This window comes from Apteryx rowi, unplaced genomic scaffold (assembly GCF_003343035.1).
Source record: "Apteryx rowi isolate R43461 unplaced genomic scaffold, aptRow1 scaffold_11, whole genome shotgun sequence".
NCBI lineage: Eukaryota > Metazoa > Chordata > Aves > Apterygiformes > Apterygidae > Apteryx > Apteryx rowi.
Genome location: NW_020447308.1, coordinates 5,940,554 through 5,959,616, shown reverse-complemented (window position 1 = coordinate 5,959,616; position 19,063 = coordinate 5,940,554). Strand labels below are relative to the sequence as shown.

Genomic DNA, 19,063 nt, shown 5'->3' with positions numbered 1-19,063 from the left:
CCTGTGGCTTAGTAGGCATGCACTAACTTGTTGGTCTGCAGTAGCATGTCTGTACGGCTGTTTGGTGTGTTCTAGTGGGACCAGGCACTAGAAACTTATTTCCATTCTTTGTTTTTTTCCTACACTTTGATTTTATATGCAAAGTGTGTGGTATTAATGAAGGTATTAAACAGCTACATTATGTCCAGAGATGGTCACTACATTATCCACACTCCAAATCTGAAGTGAGGCACTTGGGTCTCTTGGGGTCTGGCTTCCAGAGTAGCCAGCAAAGCTGATGCTTTTATTGAAGTATTCCCAGAGCTCCTCTGAAAACTAGGCTGGTAACTTCAGCTGCCTTAGGATGGATTAAGGAGCTTGAGTCAAAGGGGAGATGTCCACATTTAGGCATTGAATATTTCTGCCCAAGAGATGGGATTTGTGCAGATGCTGTGGTAATTGGGAGAGGAGACAGTGATTTTGAAGGTGGTCACTGTGGACTTTGTGAATGAAGTGATTTTGCAGGGAGTGTTTTGGCAGTTCACTGACCTGCTGATCAGTGTTTCCTTGGCTCTAGGAACAGATAACGTGGAGTACCAGTTTGCCGTCAATAACGATACCACTGAGCTGCAAGTCAAGGACCTAGAACCCAATACCAACTATGTCTTCTATGTGGTYGCGTATTCTCAGCTTGGAGCAAGCCGGACATCCTCTTCTATAATCGTTCAGACCCTGGAGGATGGTGCGTTGAATTAGATGGGTACTGGTGTCTGAAAAATGTTCTTCTCCTGTTTCATGATGTATGTTGAATATGCCATGGAGAACAGTATCAGCAGCTCCTAGATACCTGTGCTCGCTGCTCCTGCGGCTTCTTGCCATAAGCCCTTTAAAAAAAAAAAAAGTGTAGCAGAATCTTAGAAAATGAAAAGATCACCCTGGTCTGATCATCAGCTTGGGTGATGAAGAGCATGAAGATGACCTTGCTGAGACTGGGGCACAGGAGAATCCTGCAGGAACTGTAGTCAGCTCCTCTGGGCTTTCCCCTAGCTAATACAATATTGCTCCAGACTTGACTCTGGGCCAGACTTGATTTAAACTCAGAGGAAAGACATCTATTGCAATTTGTAGGCGTGGGATCAAGCTTAAAGTTGAGTCCCTCAAGAGTCAGTAGTTTGTGTTGATTTTATCTTTTATCATGTAGCATTTTGTGAGCAGTGCAGGCAGAGTGCCTGAAGGACAGCTGCCCAMCAGGGGAGGACATGTACAGGGAACAACAAGCTGCGGGACAGGGGCACAAAGAGATGGTTTTGGCAGACCTCATGCGGGCTCCTGCTACGCTGCAGGATGCATTATGTGCTTTTAATATTCCTGACGTAGTGACCTGTGTGATCCCCTGTGTATGTGTCTGAAGCCTGAAAAGCTGGTTTGAAAGCATGAAAGCAGCCTGCAGCACAGGTCTGTGACTCTTGAGGGAAYGGGGATTCCCAGACTGAGGCCTGAGTCTGTGAGCCGTTTCCTTTAGTGTCTCCTCGACGTTACACTGTACTGCAGACCGGTTAGCCAGTCTGTACTGATGTGCCCCCTTCGTAGTGACACAGGATCACTTTTTAAATATTGTCAGATAATTCTTCAAAGACTTCGTCATTCTCAAGTCAGGCAGAGAATCCTTATTCAAGTGCAGGGGCAGTGAGGGTAGGAGAAGGGTGAGCTGTTGGCTCTAAGTCCAGGCTATTTCATGAACTGGGGCAGTAGTGGATCCTGGTTTGCACTAGATTGATCCTGTGTCCCCATGTCCCCACCACTCTTCTCCCCACCACAGTGACTCCAGTTCTCTGTGACTGTTGAATTTAATGGAGTTGACCAGTAGTGTCAAAATGTCGTTTGCTCTCTGAGGGGAGGCCAGACACTTAGATTTTGCTTCCCTAGAAAGTACAGTAGGTTAGTGGTGCAAGTGAGGTGTGCTGTGCCAGCAGCCTTTAATCAGGCCTGCTCAAGCTGAGCAGCCARTTTTCCTGCCTCTGCAGAAGCATCACTGATGCTCTGAGCTGTTGAAAAGTTTGGGACGTTGGTTTTGCCGTGACAGCATCTCACCAGTGGCTGTGGCAGGGCTGAGACCAGCCAGTGGCCTCCAGCCAAGCGAAAGAGCTGGCAGAGATGTGCTCAAGTCTTGCCCCAGTCTTTGCTGACTTCCCGTTGTTGCTTCTGCCCAGTTCCTAGCGCTGCCCCTCAGCTGTCCCTGTCGAGCATGACTCCTGGTGACATCCGTGTGACATGGCTGCCTCCTCCTCCAGAGCTGAGTAATGGCAAGATAACGAAGTACAAGATCGACTACTGCACCCTCAAGGAAGGTGAGGGGAGCACCATTTGGAGGGGACTGATGTCTTCTGCTCTGGCAGTGCCAACAGCATGTTGTGTTGAGGGGAGGARGTGCAAGACTGAAAATAGCAGGACACCTTTTCACCCAGGGCAAGAGAACGGCCCTTCCTTAGTCTGGCTCTGCTGTCGGTGGTCACAGAGGTGCTGGTCCCTCCTTTGGCAGGAGTTGACCTTTTTCTGTGGTGGACTGAGCCTGTGTCCCCAGGGGATTGGTCTGATGCTTGTGTGTTTGTGCTACTCCATGAATGCCTGTCCCACAGGGACAACCCTGTGGTGCCATCTGCACTGTGCTTGGTGGGGGAAGAGCTTCATGCTGATGGGAAGRAAGGGCAAATACATTTGACTCCTTTTAAGTGGAATCTAATCAAGGTTATCCTTGTGTAAAACAAGAAAGTATCCTGGCAAGGCTGTGTTGCTTTATTGCTGAGTTTTATCTGGTTTTATTTATGTTGTTAGACACTCTAAGAAGCCTTCAGCAGGGATGGTAATGTTTCCCTGTGCTGAATGCAGTCGTTTCAATTCCATGTGTGCTCGCTTTGCAAATCCTTCTGGGTATTTACTCTTAAAACCATCAAAGCTCTGCAGCTTATCACTTCCCAGGCTCACGCATCCTACTAAGGGAAGGATGAGGAACGTGATGAAGTGCTGGACATGTTCCCATGCGTTTGATCTGGATTAGTATTCTGCACTGTGACTTCTGGTTCTTGTTTTCTCACCCTGTGACTGCATGTGGCTCTATGGCACCATAAAACTCTGGAAACTTTTGCAGTCCAGGGACTGAACACTCAGCAGTTCAGTGTTACATAGCAAGGGCAGCAGTCTCAGCTGAGCTCACACCACATGAAGCACAAAAGCAAGACCTCTGCATTCATCATACAGTGATACAAATCTCCAGCAAGCCTGACTGTATCAGTTACAGTGAAATTCTTGGGCCATTCTCGGTTTAAATTTCCTGTTACCTCCCTTATGAACATGGGTGGGCTGAAAAGGGAGCAATAAAACCATAGCCTGGCCTGGGTGAAGGTGTGAATTTTGCAGAGAGCAGGGCTGCTAGCCAGTTGTGGTTCAAATTAAGGTGATGATTTAAATGCAGAGATGAGAAGCACTGGAATCTACCATCAGCTGTGCTCCTGTTCCACCATCATGTCATCAGCAAGGTTTCTAGCAGCTCCCCCTCCAGACAGGCTCTGTGCTGAAGGCATCCTGCAGTTTTGAAAGTGATGAAAGGGGTTGTCACTCAGGGTATCAGTTTTGCTCCATTTTTAGTTCTAGCTTTTCCTGGTGGCATGAGGTTGCATTGGGCAAAGCCAAGCCAGCCCAGGGCCTGTGGACCACAGGGGAGTTGCTGGACTTCGTGTGGCTGCTTGGATGTATTTCACTTTGACTGGGACAAACATGTTTTCAGTGATGTCACCTTGATTCCAGCAGATCAGGTCACCTCCATTGAAGTGGGTGGAAACGAGACACAAATCACTCTCTACTCGCTGCATCCCAACAAAGTGTACAAAGTGCGCATTGCAGCCAGCACCAGCATGGGCTATGGGGCCCCTTCGGAGTGGACCCAGCATCGGACTCCTGACAGGGACAACCAGACTCATGGTAGGAAGCTGGGTATTGCTTGGGATTCAGGGAGGGGGGTGCACGACCTGAGGTTGGATCGGAGATAATTTGCTTTCATGAGGGAATTGTAACCATTGCTTTTCGTTAGACCAGATATCCACCATTAGCTTTCTGTTCAGCTGCCCCGTACATCTTGCTGCTTGCCTGGGTGATGGGTCCTTTTTCCCTCCCTATGCTTCTGGAAAGCCATAAACCCTAAAAAACCCTGCAATGTTGTGACATTTGGGAGTGGTTAGACAATTTTGATACACAGAGCTGAAGCAACCCAGCCTCAAGCAGTGGTTAAAGACAGCAGCAACTCAGAAAATTTGGAGAAACTGCCACTGTGACTTCGTGTCATTGTTTTTTGTGTTGTCCCATTGGTAGGGCTATGGGAGAGCATCACTGCACCAACAGACAGTGGAGAGGTCCTGTTTGCAGGACTGTCTCTCCTCATACCTCTCCCTCATCGCCAGGGACAGGGAGGATGCAGTAGAGCAGGGAAACGGAGATAAATGGCTGAGCATTTTTATCTTCTTTTGTTCTTCTAGTTCCATTTGCCCCGACAGAATTAAAAGTCCGAGCGAAGATGGAGTCTCTCCTGATAACATGGCAACCCCCAGCCAACCATGCCCAGATATCAGGCTACAAACTCTACTACCGGGAAGTGGGCACGGAGGAGTCCAGTGATGAAAGCYCTTTGGATGGTGCTGAAGATGAGAGCTGGGATGTAGGGCCCATAAAGCTAAAGAAGAAAGTGAAGCAATACGAACTGACTCGACTAGGTTAGCTGGTTACATCTCCTTCTGAGCAATGAGCAAGGAAACCTGGGGTCTGTCCTTTGCATTGTGTAGCAGTCCCAGAACAGACTTCCAAGAGGCTCAGAGTTACCTGCTTGCTGCAGTCGGGGTTTGACCAGTACTGTGTGAGCTGAGCATCCCTCCCACACCTTTTTAAGAGCACCCAAAGCCATTTCCAGAGTGGGGCTTATGGGGCATGTTCTTAGAAGAGTTTAAAAGAAGGAAATTCCTCAAGGCAGCATAGCAGGGATTGTATTTTTAACGGAGGACTACTAATACAAGTAGTACATAGTACTTACAAGTACTAATATAACAACTTAGTATTACTAAATATGAATATGTGATTTGAATCAATTAGTATATTGTATTATGTCAGTATGAGAGTGCTTARATTAAAATCTCTAGTCAGGACGATGATCTCTCCTTGCCTGTGTATTTCTAAGAAGCTCCGTAATTGGGTGCTATTTGAAATATCTCCCCATTAAAATTCAGTGACAGGTTAATTCACAGCATACTGATTTTTGGGACTGTAATCTCCTCCACCTAAGGGAAAAGGGCCGAAGAAAGTGAGCGTCCATGGCTGAARAACAGGTTTGTGTCACAGTCAGAACCACCTGCCTGACTAAGGCATTTGGTGTTTCCTGTAAGGAGTTATGTTTTTAGCATATAGCATATATATTATGCATGGCGTGAAGTTCAGTGTGCAGCACCTGGAAAGGCAGTTTGTATCATCACTGGGTAGATTTCCAATTCTCAAGTCATGTTGCAGCCATCCTGCTATTGAGAGGGTGTTAACAGTTATGAGTTTCTCTGAAGAATTTAGGTCTGTAATTATTGTGCTGAGGAAACCACAYGTGAACATCATCACGCGCTGCTCTAACCACTGGCAAATCAGTTAGCGGAGAGACTTGGGAGTGGGCTGAATTGGTTCCAAATGCTCTGGCACGGCGATGCGGAGAAGACTGCTTGTTCTTCTGTAATTACTTCCTTAAATTTGGGCATCCATCAAGACATGATGGTTTCCTTATGATCTGACTGGTGTGTATCAGCTGTCATCGTGTCAGGAAGAGAGTCTCGGGTTTCTTCCAGCCATGGATGTTCTCTTTTTCTCCCCCTTGCTCTGTTGAATGACATGCTTCTGCATGCATACAGTGAAGGAAGGGGTCAGGAATCTGGCTGTGCTGTGGAAGGCATGGAGTCTGTACATGAAGCAAGAGGAAGAGTGGTTGGGATTTAGAAGCATTTAGGTTCATGGAAGGGAATTCCCAGTGTAGGTGCTTACATCTACCTAGGGGTCTTGTAGGCAGAGTGGTTAGGAATCTCAGAAAAGATTGGCAGATCTAACATGATCCGCACTGTGGCATATGGTGGATGGGGAATCAGCTGAGTGGGTTTCCCAGCTCATGGATGTCTGCCTGTGACTCACAGCAATGGAAACCTCTCTTAAGATCACTGCGTAAGAAAACTATGTCTTGGGAATATCTCTTTAAGGGAGTTGAGCATGGTGAAAGGTGCTCTCTGGCAGGAGAGTCAGATTTGCCCATCATGGGCACTGGAAGGGTGTCACAGCTGAAACTACAAATTGGGTCAAGAGATTGAAGAGATAAGATGTTGAGAAATCCCAGGAGTAGGCACTGGGAATACGAGGCTGTAGCGCAGACCTGGTTGTATACCATGTCACTGCAAACAAGGTCCAAATCTCCCCCTTGGACACGCTGTACTCTTGCGGTGCAGTCACTAAAGGCACCTTAGCCTCTACATCTCCACAGTGTGAATGAAGTGGACACACTGTCCCTTGTCTTGTCTTGATTTGGGGTGCGGCCTGCGTGACAAAACTCCTGTCCCACTGCTTGTTCCTAGGGAACGTGATTTAGTTTTCCTGATTTTTTTCTTTTTTCCTGTTTTTTTTCCAAGAGCCCAGCAGGGAACAGGCGAAGGCCTTCTAAGGAGATAGCCCTTTCTGGGGCATGCCTCAGATAGAGCTGGATGGATATGTAGAAAGCAGCTTTGCAGAAAGCAGCTTTGCACACAGCTCCTGAACACACAGTCACTCTCTACTTGCAGCAATAGTACAACTGTTGAACCAGTAAAGAGCCCTGCACCCATTTCCCTGCCTTAGTTTCCCCATGATATCAAGGTGTGTGTCAGGCTGCAATAAGGGCCCATGGGCTGGTCCAGTGTAAGGTTCTTGTTTTGTCTTCTCTTACACTGGCTCGTTCTGCTGTTAAATGGTACCAGCTTTGTCTATCACCTCTTCTCTGTCCTGCAGGCATCCTCTTCCTCACCCTTCTCCTTACCTCTAACATCTTGGGCTTGGTAATGTCCCAGCTCTCTCCATTTGAGCTGTCTGAAATAGGAGAAGACTTTTTCTCCCATGCTCTTGCTATCCTTTAGAGCATACCTTGTATCTCCTTGGTGAAAAGTCATTAGTGAAATTACTAGTGACACTTCTTGAATCTAGTCATGTGCTAAAATCTTGTCAGAGAGGTGGGCAGCTGTTCAAAGGCACATAAGAAATACAGCAATTTCATGATCCCATAACATCAAAAGGAAGCTATCCTGAATCACCATGAGCACTTATCCCTGAGAAATTCTCATTGACTTCCATCTATGTTCTAGCAATTAGTCTCTGTAATGAGGTGCAACTACCAGGGCCATAATTTACATGAAAAATAAACAGTAAGGAGCTGATCCTGTCTTCCGCATTCACATGAAGGAAGACTGCATTCCTCTGGGAGTGACTCCCTGGACATCAGGGTATTTTCCCATTTACGGGAAAGTATGGCATCTAGCCTACATGAACACCTTGAAAGCTGAATGAAACAACATATTTAGCATATTGGATATATTACACAGTCATACAGAGTAGTGATTTGAAATGATCTGAACTAGATTATTCTGCTTATATTTAATGTATGATGGAATGCAATGAAATAAATCTGTTTTCATACTGCCTACTAGCTTCTTGACAGCTTGATAGAGCTTTATGTCTGCATATTCTAAGAACTTGAACGTCTGGGTCTGTGCATAAAAAGTGAAGCCAAATCTCTGACAGAGAAATCCAAAATTCCTTTATTTTCAGAATATGAGTCGCTTGATCATGTGGCAGAGCTGCTGTGGCTTCACGTGCAAGTGGCTGCCATATCGATCCTACTCCAAATTACCTGTAAATCCAGGGCCCACCAGTTTCTGATAGAAATGTATAACTGTGTCTTGGGGATTTAGTCTGCTTGCCGATTTCTAGAGATCAGGCCATACTGGATGGCACAAGGTGCAAATGAGGGCTGCTTGTTTGGGGGCTGCTTGCACGTCCTTGAAGCATCCTGCACTTAGGACAGCCAGAGACTACACGGGATGGTCTTCTGATCTTATCCATACAAGTCATATGTAAATGATGAATGCCCACACCAAGTCATGAGAGCTGCTGTGTGCTCTACGGTACTGAGAACCTGGCTGAGGAGCATGGCCTTTCCTGTGGATGACAATTCAAGTGGGGTTTCAACCCGGCTGGGATGCACTGCAGAGATCTTTCAACTTGGTGTCTCAGGCTAGTCTCTTGCTGCTCTGTGGAGATGGAGGACTTGTTCCTTCCTTCTCTTCATTCTCTAATGYGAGCTGACCACAGCTGCATCACATCTGTGAGCACTTCCTCCCTGCTTGGATCGCATCATCTGCAGTGAGCTCRTGTCCCAGTGGAGCCCAGGCAAATGCTCAGGCAGGAGCTTGGAGTGTGTGTGCTGGCGACAGACAGGCTTTGGGGCTCTCTGTTCCACCAAACCCGTGGTCCAGCCATTTGGAAGTTGAGCACTTTTTGGCCTCTTCTCCCTTGTGTGGTTTTGAGGAGGTTTTCTGTGACTGGAGAGTGTGGCAATACAGATCAGTAAGCCTGTTCCTGCAGCAGGACAGCATCCAGGCTGCCTTGGTGGTAGACAAAACTGTTTGCTTTTGGGATTCTTTCAGGGAGAAAAATGTGGCTGAACTGTTTTTATATTCTGAGCGTGAACATGTGTTGTGGAGCAGTGAGAGCCTTTGGTAATTGGTACCATTAGCCTCTGGGAGCATAATTAGTGCAGTAATAATAAAATTGGCATCAATAAGAAAGGCTTTGTGCTACTTATGTTGTCTGGCAAAAGGAGCAGTGATCTATCAGGGCAGGGAATGAACAGGCACGTCCCAAATTAACAAACTTCATCAACACATTGCAGCCAAGGCAACCAAAGACAGTCTGGACTGCTCTCCCTGAGCTTCTGAATGGGCTGGCTGCCAAAGAGAGAAGCTGGTGACTCTCTTATTTGAGAACTTTGGATCTCCCAAATTGTTTCCTCCATTAAATACCTCCATGAAAAGAAGACTCAGATGTTCCTTGACACAGCAAAGGAGTGTTTCAGCTGATGAAAGGCAGGAAGAAAGAGGGAAGTGAGTTTTGAAACAACCAGAGCTCTGCTAGTGAGCAGGTCACCCTGTCCTGCAGCTCCATTTGGGTGAAAGTGTGATGTTGCCCAYAGAGTGTGTGGCGGTCTGATGGGAAGGGTGTGTATTGAGGATCCTGCAGTTTCTGGTGTGGGAGTTACGTGCACTGTTGCTTTTCCAATTGCAAATCAAGAACCTCTACTTGCTGTGGAGGCAAAATAACAAAAGCCCCAGTGACTTAAATAACAGGGAACGTAAGGACTTGCTGGAAGGAAGATCCTCACAGCAATGAGTAAATCAGAAAGGCCTTTGGATATGAGAGGTACTACACCATTTTGGAGAGAGGAGAGGATGTCCTCACTCAACAACCTCCCACTGTAAAAGGGGAGGACAGACCTAGGGAATAGTTGGGAGGATGAGCAAGCCAGCATTTGAATGGGAGAAGCCTGGAAGTGGAAGGGAAGTACCTGATACATTTTAACAAATGCAGCTCCATTTAAGCAGCTTTCTTGGATGGTGAGAAAAGCTGGTCAGATCTAAGAAAAGGTGTCTAACCAGGGTGGGTGGCACCACCCCCTCACCCCCCCAAAAAAGAAGAAAACCCACCAACAACAGACAAACCCTGGTTGATTTTTTTTTTTTTTTTTCTTCTTCTCTCCCCAGCTCCTGGGAAACTCTATGAGGTGAAGCTGGTGGCATTTAATAAGCATGAAGACGGCTATGCAGCGGTTTGGAAGGGCAAAACAGAAAAGGCACCTGTGACAGCAGTAGGTGAGAAATGCCCTTTATTTGTTGTTCATCTCTTCTGTTTGGTGTGTGGCTTCAAAGGAAGGCTAAAGCTAAAGTTACAGAGGAAGGACTTCAAGAGAGATATTACTAAAATGGGGAAGATCCCAATATAAGGGAACTCCCTGCAACACTCATTGTAAATCGCATTGGAGAAATTAACTTGGCAAAATATCCCCATCCTGTCCTGAGTTTGGATAGGCTTCACCAAGTTCCCTCTGGCCCTGTTAGTGGCTCAGGGATAGTCTTGGAAATAGCCAAATAACCTGGGTTTTATCTGTGATTTTATAAAGACCCCAGAAAATAAATTAGCGACATGCCATGTTTCTCACAGTATTGTAAAGAAGTTAAAGCTCTGAAGACCCAGGCTCCATTCCCAGCTCTACCAGTTTGTTGTGGGATGGTGAACAGTCTTGGCCCTTCCTTACCCTGGTATGGGCCTGTTGAGTGTGTAACTTTGAAACTGGCCTTTGCTCCACAGTAGTACGCTGCCAGCCCAGTGTGTGGATCTTCGTAACACACACAGATCCCACAGATGAGGAAGAGCATGCTCTTCAGATCACTGCAGGCACCGAAAGGCTAAGTAGGGTGTCCAAGCTTAAACTGGAGGCCTGCATATTTGTGCAAGCTTCATAACCTAGGCCTGTTTTATTCCCTGTTTTCTGTGTGAATGACAGCTGTGCCTTGCCTTCCTGTGTCATTTATGTCTCTGCATCTCTTTTCTTTCTGCACTGCAGATCCCCCAGTGCAGAAGGGTCCTCCACTGCCTCCAGTCCAAGTCTATGCAGAGTCCAACAGCTCAACTTCCATATGGCTCAGGTGGAAGAAGCCTGACTTCACCACAGTCAAGATTGTCAACTACACTGTGCGCTTCAGCCCGTGGGGCCTGAAAAACGCCTCTCTCGTTACATACTACACAAGGTAAAGTGGGATGCTAAGGGTTCATCTGCCAAAGGTTACCCATGTCATGAATAAACACAAAGCAGGAGAAACCTGCAGGGAAGGCCCAGTGTGGAGCACACTCCTGAGCATTTCATATGCTACAGTGCCTGCCTTGAACTTGATCACAGGTACATTCAGAGCTAGTAAAATGTGGCACTGGGACTTCCACAGTAGGGAATTGTCCATAACTTAAATGCCAAAGGGTTGTTTACAGGCAAGTCTCTGCATCTTTTCTGCTCTGGCTGGACCTTGTGTGCTGGTTTTCCTTTTAATAATGAAGCCAGATGCAGCTATCACCAGTCTCAAAGCATTCATAATTTGTGAGATGGTCTTCACAAGTTTGGTTGAAAAATTGCAAGAGTTTAAGTAGTAATAATAATTTGGGAATATACTTTAAATCTGGCTTCCCATGCAGGTTGTCAGCCTGTAATCAGGCTGTATTTTGAAGCTTTTCTCTGCAAGCACATCATAAATGGTCCTGGAGGCTACTTTGCTCTGTAACTGGGAGTTGAGTGTTCTTATATTCACATGACTGCAGGAGATGGAGTTTTAAGTGAAGCATCAAATACAGTAACAGTTAAGATAATCTCTTATAGTGCTTCTGGTAAGGTGCTAAGGTGGCAGTGGGTGGGAGAACCTGTTAGCGTTCATGGCCTTGTGGATGCATCCTCTTTCGGCAGCTCGGATGAAGACATCCTCATTAGTGGGTTGAAGCCCTACACAAGGTATGAGTTTGCCGTGCAGTCCAATGGTGTTGGCATCGATGGGCCCTTTGGCAGCGTGGTGGAGCGGTTCACCCTTCCAGACCGTGAGTATTTATGAGGATTGAATCCTCATTTCTTCTGGCTTTCCCTGATTCTCTCCTAACTTGGCTCTGAATGGTGTGGTGATCTCTGACCACCTCCAAGTTCTGATATACCTGTGTACATAAAAGGCTGAGAGTCCCTATGGGTCCCAGCGATTCTCCCAAGCCCATTGAAGGAGTGCTGCTTTGTAAGCAGAGAGGAATATGTAAAGAGAATTGAGGCAACAATTTCTGTTACTGCAGGGTTCCCTCTGGGCTCTTTCAGAGAAATCTTGCTCACTAGAGAGAGCTGATGGTGTGTTGCTTAAACACTGAGTCCTCCCCAGTGCTGACTATCACTGTCATAACAAGTGTGCCTTGCCCAGCCTGGCTCTCCAGCAAGACCTCCACATCTTAGCTTCAGGCCTGGTGAGGGCTGGGAGGCAAAGATGATCCTGGGAGCTGCGGTGGTTTAGCTTCTTATTCTATAGCAGCTCCTCCTGTATTCAGCTCCACAGAACAGCAGTGATTGGCTTTGGAGGTATCATGTGCCCTGTTTTCCTTAGCTGGGGCAAGTTGCGGAGCAAGCAGGGCTTTGGGGGAGATGGAGAAGAAAGCCACAAGGATGGGGTGTGGGCTAGGAATGTTCTCTCAAAGGTGAACAACATTGCACAACATCAAAATGAGCTATGTGGCTTCATTGGCACTGTCGTGCTTCCCTTGGCTAGCTGGCCAAGATGCTCGTGTCATCTCCTCTATTGGGCTCAGCTCTCTCCCCTCTGGGCTCTTCACAGTGTGTTTGGATGGGATGTCCAGCCACCCAGGTCACCCCTCATTTCATGCTGGCGAATGTGGCTGTGGCACCACTGAAAAGGATTGACAGCAGGCAGAGCAGTCATTGTGCCCTGCAGATTGAATGCCTTCCTCCTCATTTCTGTTGTTCACACCGAGTCTTTACCTGTATCTGCCAGGTCCTTCAACTCCTCCGTCTGACCTGCGGCTGCACCCGCTCAATCCCTATGCTGTCCAGGTGCACTGGTGCCCCCCTGCTGAGCCCAACGGCATCATCGTGGAGTACCTCATCCTGTACAATGCCAACAACACGCAGCCCGATGACATGTGGACCTTGCTAACACGTGAAGGTGAGCCTCCCGGGGTGCTCTAACCTGAGCAAACACTTGTCTTCAGTCTCCTCTAAACTCCAGTAAATACTCCATGAGGTTATCCTCCTCCTGCCTTCTTCCCTCGGTCTGTCTCTCTGCCTACAGAGTTCTGGCTGATCAGTCCTAATGGCTCAGCCCACRTGAATAAATTGCTCAGCACTGTGCTAACGTACCTTCTGACTGGCTCAGACAGTGTGACAAGCAAGGTCTGTGTTGCCTGAGTGTAGCTGAAACCCAGGAAAGGTTTGGCTTGCTGGGAGTACTTCTAAGAAAGAGTATGGTGGATGTAGGGAGAACGGAAAAGAGAACATGGAGATGGCTATCTGAGAGGAGAGGTGGGGCTCATGCCAATACCAGGTTTCCAGGCTCTTGCTCTCTCTTTTTGGGGAGGAAGGGCACAATATTATTAGAGGGGAAGGCAGCATGAGGGTTTGCTGTTGACTCAACGTCCAAGGTGCACCTCAGGTGTTAGAGACAGGGGAGACCTGTCTGAGAGGCTCTGTTTGAAGCAAACAGCTTTGGTGGCTAACCATGGGGGCAACCACTCAAGGAATCAGGCTTAATGGGCCCCCAACTCCTTGTAAATGGAATCATAGCTAAATTGGTCAAGGCTTTAAAGTGTGTTTTAGCCATCAAAGTTAATGTTTCTCTGTCTTTGGCTTTGATTTTTGCCTCCCTTTGAGCACATACAAATATACATTTGAGCACATACAAATATACATTCAAGGAGCTTATGCTGCCAGCTTTCTTGTGGTTTGCTCTGGGCCTTGCTCCTGGTCAGAGAGGAGAGTCCAGGAGCATGGCTACTGTGAGACAGGAAATCATATGTGTCTAGGGCTGAAACAGCCACTATCGTCCTGCAAATGTCCTGTGGATACAGGCGACCAGCCAGTAATTCCTAGGAGAACATATGCCAGCAGCGCCACATGCAGCCTTGTATCAGCTCTTTAAGCAGAAAATTCATTAACTTCTAAGGGGTATGAATTATCTCTTAGAGCACATGACATAAAATCTGTCACTTTTGAGGATCCAACAGAATTCCACTGCTGCTTTGCTGCAACCCTCTGAATAAACTTGAAACTGCATGTATTATTCCTCTTTTGACTTGCTTTTGATCAGGGAATATCTTCAGCACTGAAGTGCATGGCCTGGAAAGTGATACCAGATACTACTTCAAGATGGGAGCAAAGACAGTCGTGGGATCTGGGCCCTATTCAAACGTTAAGGATGTGCACACCCTCCGGGAGAAGCTGTCTGGTACGAGTTTCCCCTTCATCCTGGGGGGGAAGTGAGTCATGTTGTTGAAGACTGTAGGTTGTCAGCAGCACTTCTCTGTGTGTCACTGAACTGCCTGATGTCACCTCCTAGAATGCGAAATATGATTGTGCGCAGGCCAGCGCGAAGGATCACAGCAGAGTCCTCATGTGCAGCTCCACGAGCCTCAGGCAGCTCGGGGATCTGTCCCTCGGCGGACCTTGATCTCTCTTCTCCACCTCAACCCCTATGGAAAGGCACATGCGACCTGCACCTTGCTGCCTTTCTGTTAGGCCTGTGTCACATAAACTTAATGAATGTACATAGACACCAGTTTGCTTTAAGCTGCTTTAAATGGTCGCTGTCAAGTCATTTTTTTCCTTTATGATTCTGAGTGTATTAAACACCTGCCAAAGTGGGGAAGGCAGACCTCCATTTCCCAAGCTTTTAGAGAATAGGGTTTTTTCATCTGTACTTCATTGTGTGTATATACAGGCATCACCAATTAGTTTTAGTAAAGGTGACGCTTCTGTGAACATGAGACACTTTGTGCCTTCTTCCTGCTAACAGTTGAAGTGACACATCTGTTCTTCCCCAACTAGATGTTCTGGATATCCACTCTGTCACGGGAATCATTGTGGGAGTCTGCCTGGGACTGCTCTGCATACTCTTCTGCATGTGTGCCAGCTTCCGCAACAGCAAGCAGAGGTAGGTGTCCCCTTGTCTTTGCAGGAGGTAAAGGAGGTTGATGTGGAAGGAGATGAAATACACTGAACCTCTTCCCCATGTTCAGTTGGGCTGTTTGAYACTGCAGTTTAGTGGGAGGCTGTTTGGAAACCTCTGCTTTCTCAGGGATCTAAATCCAGCCACAAGTGTGTGGAAGGATAACGACTGGAAATCAACCTAGTTTTTGAGAAAGAKGTTGAGCTGGTGGCAAATCCCAGGACTAGGAACAAGCAACTTCTGAAGTCTCATCCTAGAGCGGCCCCCAAACCCTCCTCTCCTATTGCTCCTCTCATGTGTAAAGCAGAGATGACAAGACTGGCACAACTCCCTGTAGACAAGGATTAGCGAGCAGTGACCCCATCCCTTGGACTTGCGTTGTCCTGTCCTTGTGACCTGCCGGTGCAGGGAGGGCTGCGGTGTCTTCCTCCAGTGCTGTACTTTGTGTCAGCTCTGGGATTAGTGAAAGGGGATGGAGAAATGCACCTGGAGAGAGGCTACTKCAATGAGAGCTGCCACAGTAGGATGTGGGTAGAGGATCCCCTTCCTCAGGAGTGTCAGGGCTGGGACTTGGTTCCAGACTCTTCCACAAGGACAGGCTGAGTGGTCCYGAGTGGATTGTTTTTTCTGACAGTCCCTTGACTGGTGGGGCGGAGGGTTGTGAAGCTCACTGGAGATGCCAACTCTGCCAACTCTTTCTTGTTTTCCCTCAGGGAGGCCCTACCAGGCCTGGACTCCCAGGCAGCTGGCAACCACACTTATTACCACCGGGGCAGGCAAGGGGTGGCAGCTCCCAGTGCCACCTCAGACTCGCATGAGCTGGAGTCCCTCATGTCCCCACTCCCGGAGGATGCACCCGTGCCCCTGGGGGACATCACAGAGCTGACAGAAGTGCACAGCCTCATCCACACAAGCCTCCCCGAGGACGCCATCCATGGGAAGAGGAAGGTAATGACCATGCACATGGTGACYGAACTCCTGCCCAATGCAGGAGCCTTTGCTTGGTGTGTCGCTGCTGGGAAGTCAAGGCCTGATCCTGTCCTGACTCTACAAAGTGCTGATAGTCTTGGCTGTAGGCTGCTGCTGGACAGCCATGCATTTCCTTCTCTCTCTGTAAGATGGAGTGGCTCAGTCTTGGCTGTTGGATCTATTTTTGGGACCCCTGTGCCACCCCCCTCCCCTTTTCATCTGCTGGGGGCAGTGACCCCTTGTGCCCAAGCAAGCAGCTACCAAACTTAATTGCTGCAGAAAGCTGAGTTATTCCTGTTGCCGTGGCGTAAGAATCATGAAAGAAAGTGGCTGCCGTCTGGCACAGAGAACTAAACAGCCTGGGAAAGAGCATCTGAAGAAAACAGCCATGTACTGCCTGATAACTAGTGATCCGGCCTCTGCTCCTACCCGGGCACAGTCCCAGTACTTACAGGGAGTCCTAGAATTATCCATACAGGTATTTCTCCTCATAAAAAGCCTCAAAGCAYTGCGCTGTATTGGGAGGTTGAGCAAGGGAGACCTCCTCCCCCCCAGTTGAGATCCTGTGGAGCTGGTGTAAGGATGCTACCATATCTTCAGGGCGCTTGGGGGACTGGTGTTGGTGGAGGGTGAAATAGCAACACATCTGCACTCCAGACATCAGCTCTGTGAGGGCCAGGGTGGATGTTCTGCTTTCCAGGATACTCACTTGTTTTGGGGAAAAGGTGCTTTGTCCATAAATAGTGTGTTCACTGGAATACCCTTGAAGATGAACAAGAGGTGAAACTGTGTTTTATTTGTGGGCTTTATTTTTTGAAGTAGTCTTTTCCTGCCCCGCTTGGTTTGCCTGACATTGCGTTGTCTTTCACTCCCTGCCCATTTCGTCTCTCAAGCTTGCCTGAAACATTTCATTCCATTAGGGAACCTTTAATTGGCCTAATTTAGTTAATCTGTTTATGTCTCTCTTTGTAACCCAGGGAGAGCATGTAAAGTAATTAGGAGGTTCAGTAAAACAAATGCATTGTGAGCGCATGGGATTTCATGTTTGCATCGACGATACGCTCGCTTGCCGCTGGTGGCGAGGTGTGTTCAGGTTACTCCACTACCTCCACAGGCGCCACAGCCCAGTCCCGACAGGCCGGTCCCCGCTGCTAGTGGCGATGCAGGTGCAGCCTTTGGGAAATTTTGCATCTTCCCTGCTTTTAATAATCCTGTGGGCTGGACCTGTTCTCTTGGCCATCTCCAACTGCTGGGTCAGATCAGCGCTCAGCTGAAGAAGCCCGTTTGCAGCATAGCCAGCCCAGGTGCTCTTGTGTTAGCATCCAAGCCGCATCCATAGATTTCAGYGGAATGTGGCTGCCTTTCTGGATCCAAGCCAAAGAGCGTGAGGAATTTCCTACTGCCCTTTCTGTTAAATAAGGAACAAATGTTTCCAGTGAGGGTGATTTACCCTGCGAACAGGTTGGGGAGGGGGGAAGTTCCCTCCCCGGGAGGCCTTTCCAGGGGTAGCATATCTAGATCTCTCTTCCAAAGCAGGGATCTTGTCTTTGTGCCCGCGGAGCGAGGGCTGGAGAGGGCAGCGTCAAGGCCTGGCTGTTCAGGGCTTAGCCTGAGAGCTTGGGGCCCGCAGCGTCCGTCGCAGAGGCTAGCAGTGGCAGGCGGCAGGGTTATCTTCAGAGATCAGCGCTATGGCAGAGAGGCGATTCTGGCTGTAGTTCTTCTGCCTCCCCAGGAGCTTTCCAGCCTTGTCCTCGGTTTGGCACTTGCTAGCCAGAGTCCCCCAGCAGCCCTGTTGAGGTGAGAGGAGACCCCCGCCGAGGGGCAGAGCAGGGAATGAGCCTCAGGGGTCTGTGGAGGAGAGGGCATGAGACCAGCTCCGGAAGGAGGGCCAGGCCAGCCCCCGTGCCACGAGCACAGCGCTCAGACGCTCACAAACGTCTGGGCTGGGTGAGGACCACCTGCCTTGCCTTTCCTCTGCAGCAGAGGAGGTAGGACATGGGAGACCAAGGTCAGTGCCACCTGCAGCCGGCTTGCCTGGCCCCGGGGGAGGCCGTTCCTCTGCAGCCAGTCTCCAGGTGACAGCAGTGAAGATGGCCATCAGAGGAGGGGGGACTGCTAACTTCCCAGAGTTCACCTCTTACCAGTTTTTCTCCATAAACCTGTTCTTTCCTGTCTCCTCCTTGGCTAATGTCTAAATTGATGTGATGGAGAAGGATTTAGTCCATCAATCTAATTGGAGGGAGGAAAGACTACTGGGAGTTAAATTCGCTGGGGTTGCCAGCAGAATAAAGGGCTTGGTTTTTGATGGCTAAAGATAGGAAAGCAAGGATCACTGAGGAGCAGCCGCAGCAGCCGCCGCTGGGAGAGCAGTGTCGTCACCCGTGCTGCCCAGGCAGGACGGGAGAGTGGCTGCTGGGAGCAACAGGCTGTTGTTGCTGGGAGTGGGCACTGGAGGGAGATGTGCTCCCATGCAGGAAGCCTGGCGCTCTCAGATGCCCCTTTCCAGCTGGAAGTGCCACCTGCACTGCCTGGAGCCTGAGGCAGCCCTGAGCACCAGGCTGCAGGCAGGCTTGGTAAGCTGGGCCTGGAGGCAGGGGCAGTCCTGCCAGCAGGAGTGGCGTAGGGTGCAGGATGGGAGGTGTCAGAGGATGGCTTAATTACCAATTCTGGCACTGCTTCCCTAAATGACCTTAGCTAAGTCACTAGATATGTTGGTACGTGAGTGTCTTCCTCTCTAAAATGCAGATAATGTCAGTGCTCTACAGGAGGAATTATTTAATGATGGAAATACCGCACTGGCAGTAGATACTCTGGGTCACTTCCCATCCTACATAGAAGGAACCCTACAGACTCTGCAAGGCGTTGGAAAATGCTGTTTTGTAATGTTTGCACATTGGCTTGCAATGTCCCATGGAAAAGTGAAAGGGCTCTTGGGTTTGGGTTTCTGGGTTTGATTGGTCTTTTTTTCTTTATTTATTTCTTTCTCCCCACTCCGCTGCCCCGTCCTCCTCACTCTCTGATTCAAGGGTGAAAAGGCTCAGGCCAAATACATCTTTAGGCTGGAGTTGTCAGGCAGCCACATGTCCCAAAGTGTGTGATGCGAGTGACCTGGCTGTATGGTTGGGGAGTTAGTTGGGTCTCATGAGCGCAGCTGGACTGGTACAGGCATGCCTGGTCCCACGATGGATGCAAATCGGACTCGCGTGCAGCTGGGGGTGTGCAGCTCCCTGTTCACAGACGAAACGCTTCTAGCCCAGGCCCAAGCGTGTGTTGTGGAG

The 19,063-nt window shown here is 48.6% G+C and overlaps 1 protein-coding gene across 1 annotated transcript in view; it reads left to right on the top strand.

Moving 5' to 3' along the window:
- IGDCC4 (immunoglobulin superfamily DCC subclass member 4) overlaps positions 1-19,063 on the top strand; it is a 68,799-nt gene that overhangs the window by 41,912 nt on the left and 7,824 nt on the right. Inside the window, exons 8-18 of the mRNA XM_026073368.1 lie at positions 557-721; positions 2,190-2,327; positions 3,781-3,954; positions 4,506-4,739; positions 9,828-9,935; positions 10,688-10,871; positions 11,573-11,700; positions 12,648-12,818; positions 13,959-14,096; positions 14,696-14,801; positions 15,530-15,764. Of these exons, the coding sequence (XP_025929153.1) occupies positions 557-721; positions 2,190-2,327; positions 3,781-3,954; positions 4,506-4,739; positions 9,828-9,935; positions 10,688-10,871; positions 11,573-11,700; positions 12,648-12,818; positions 13,959-14,096; positions 14,696-14,801; positions 15,530-15,764 (1,781 nt within the window). The remainder of the gene's footprint in view (positions 1-556; positions 722-2,189; positions 2,328-3,780; positions 3,955-4,505; positions 4,740-9,827; positions 9,936-10,687; positions 10,872-11,572; positions 11,701-12,647; positions 12,819-13,958; positions 14,097-14,695; positions 14,802-15,529; positions 15,765-19,063) is intronic.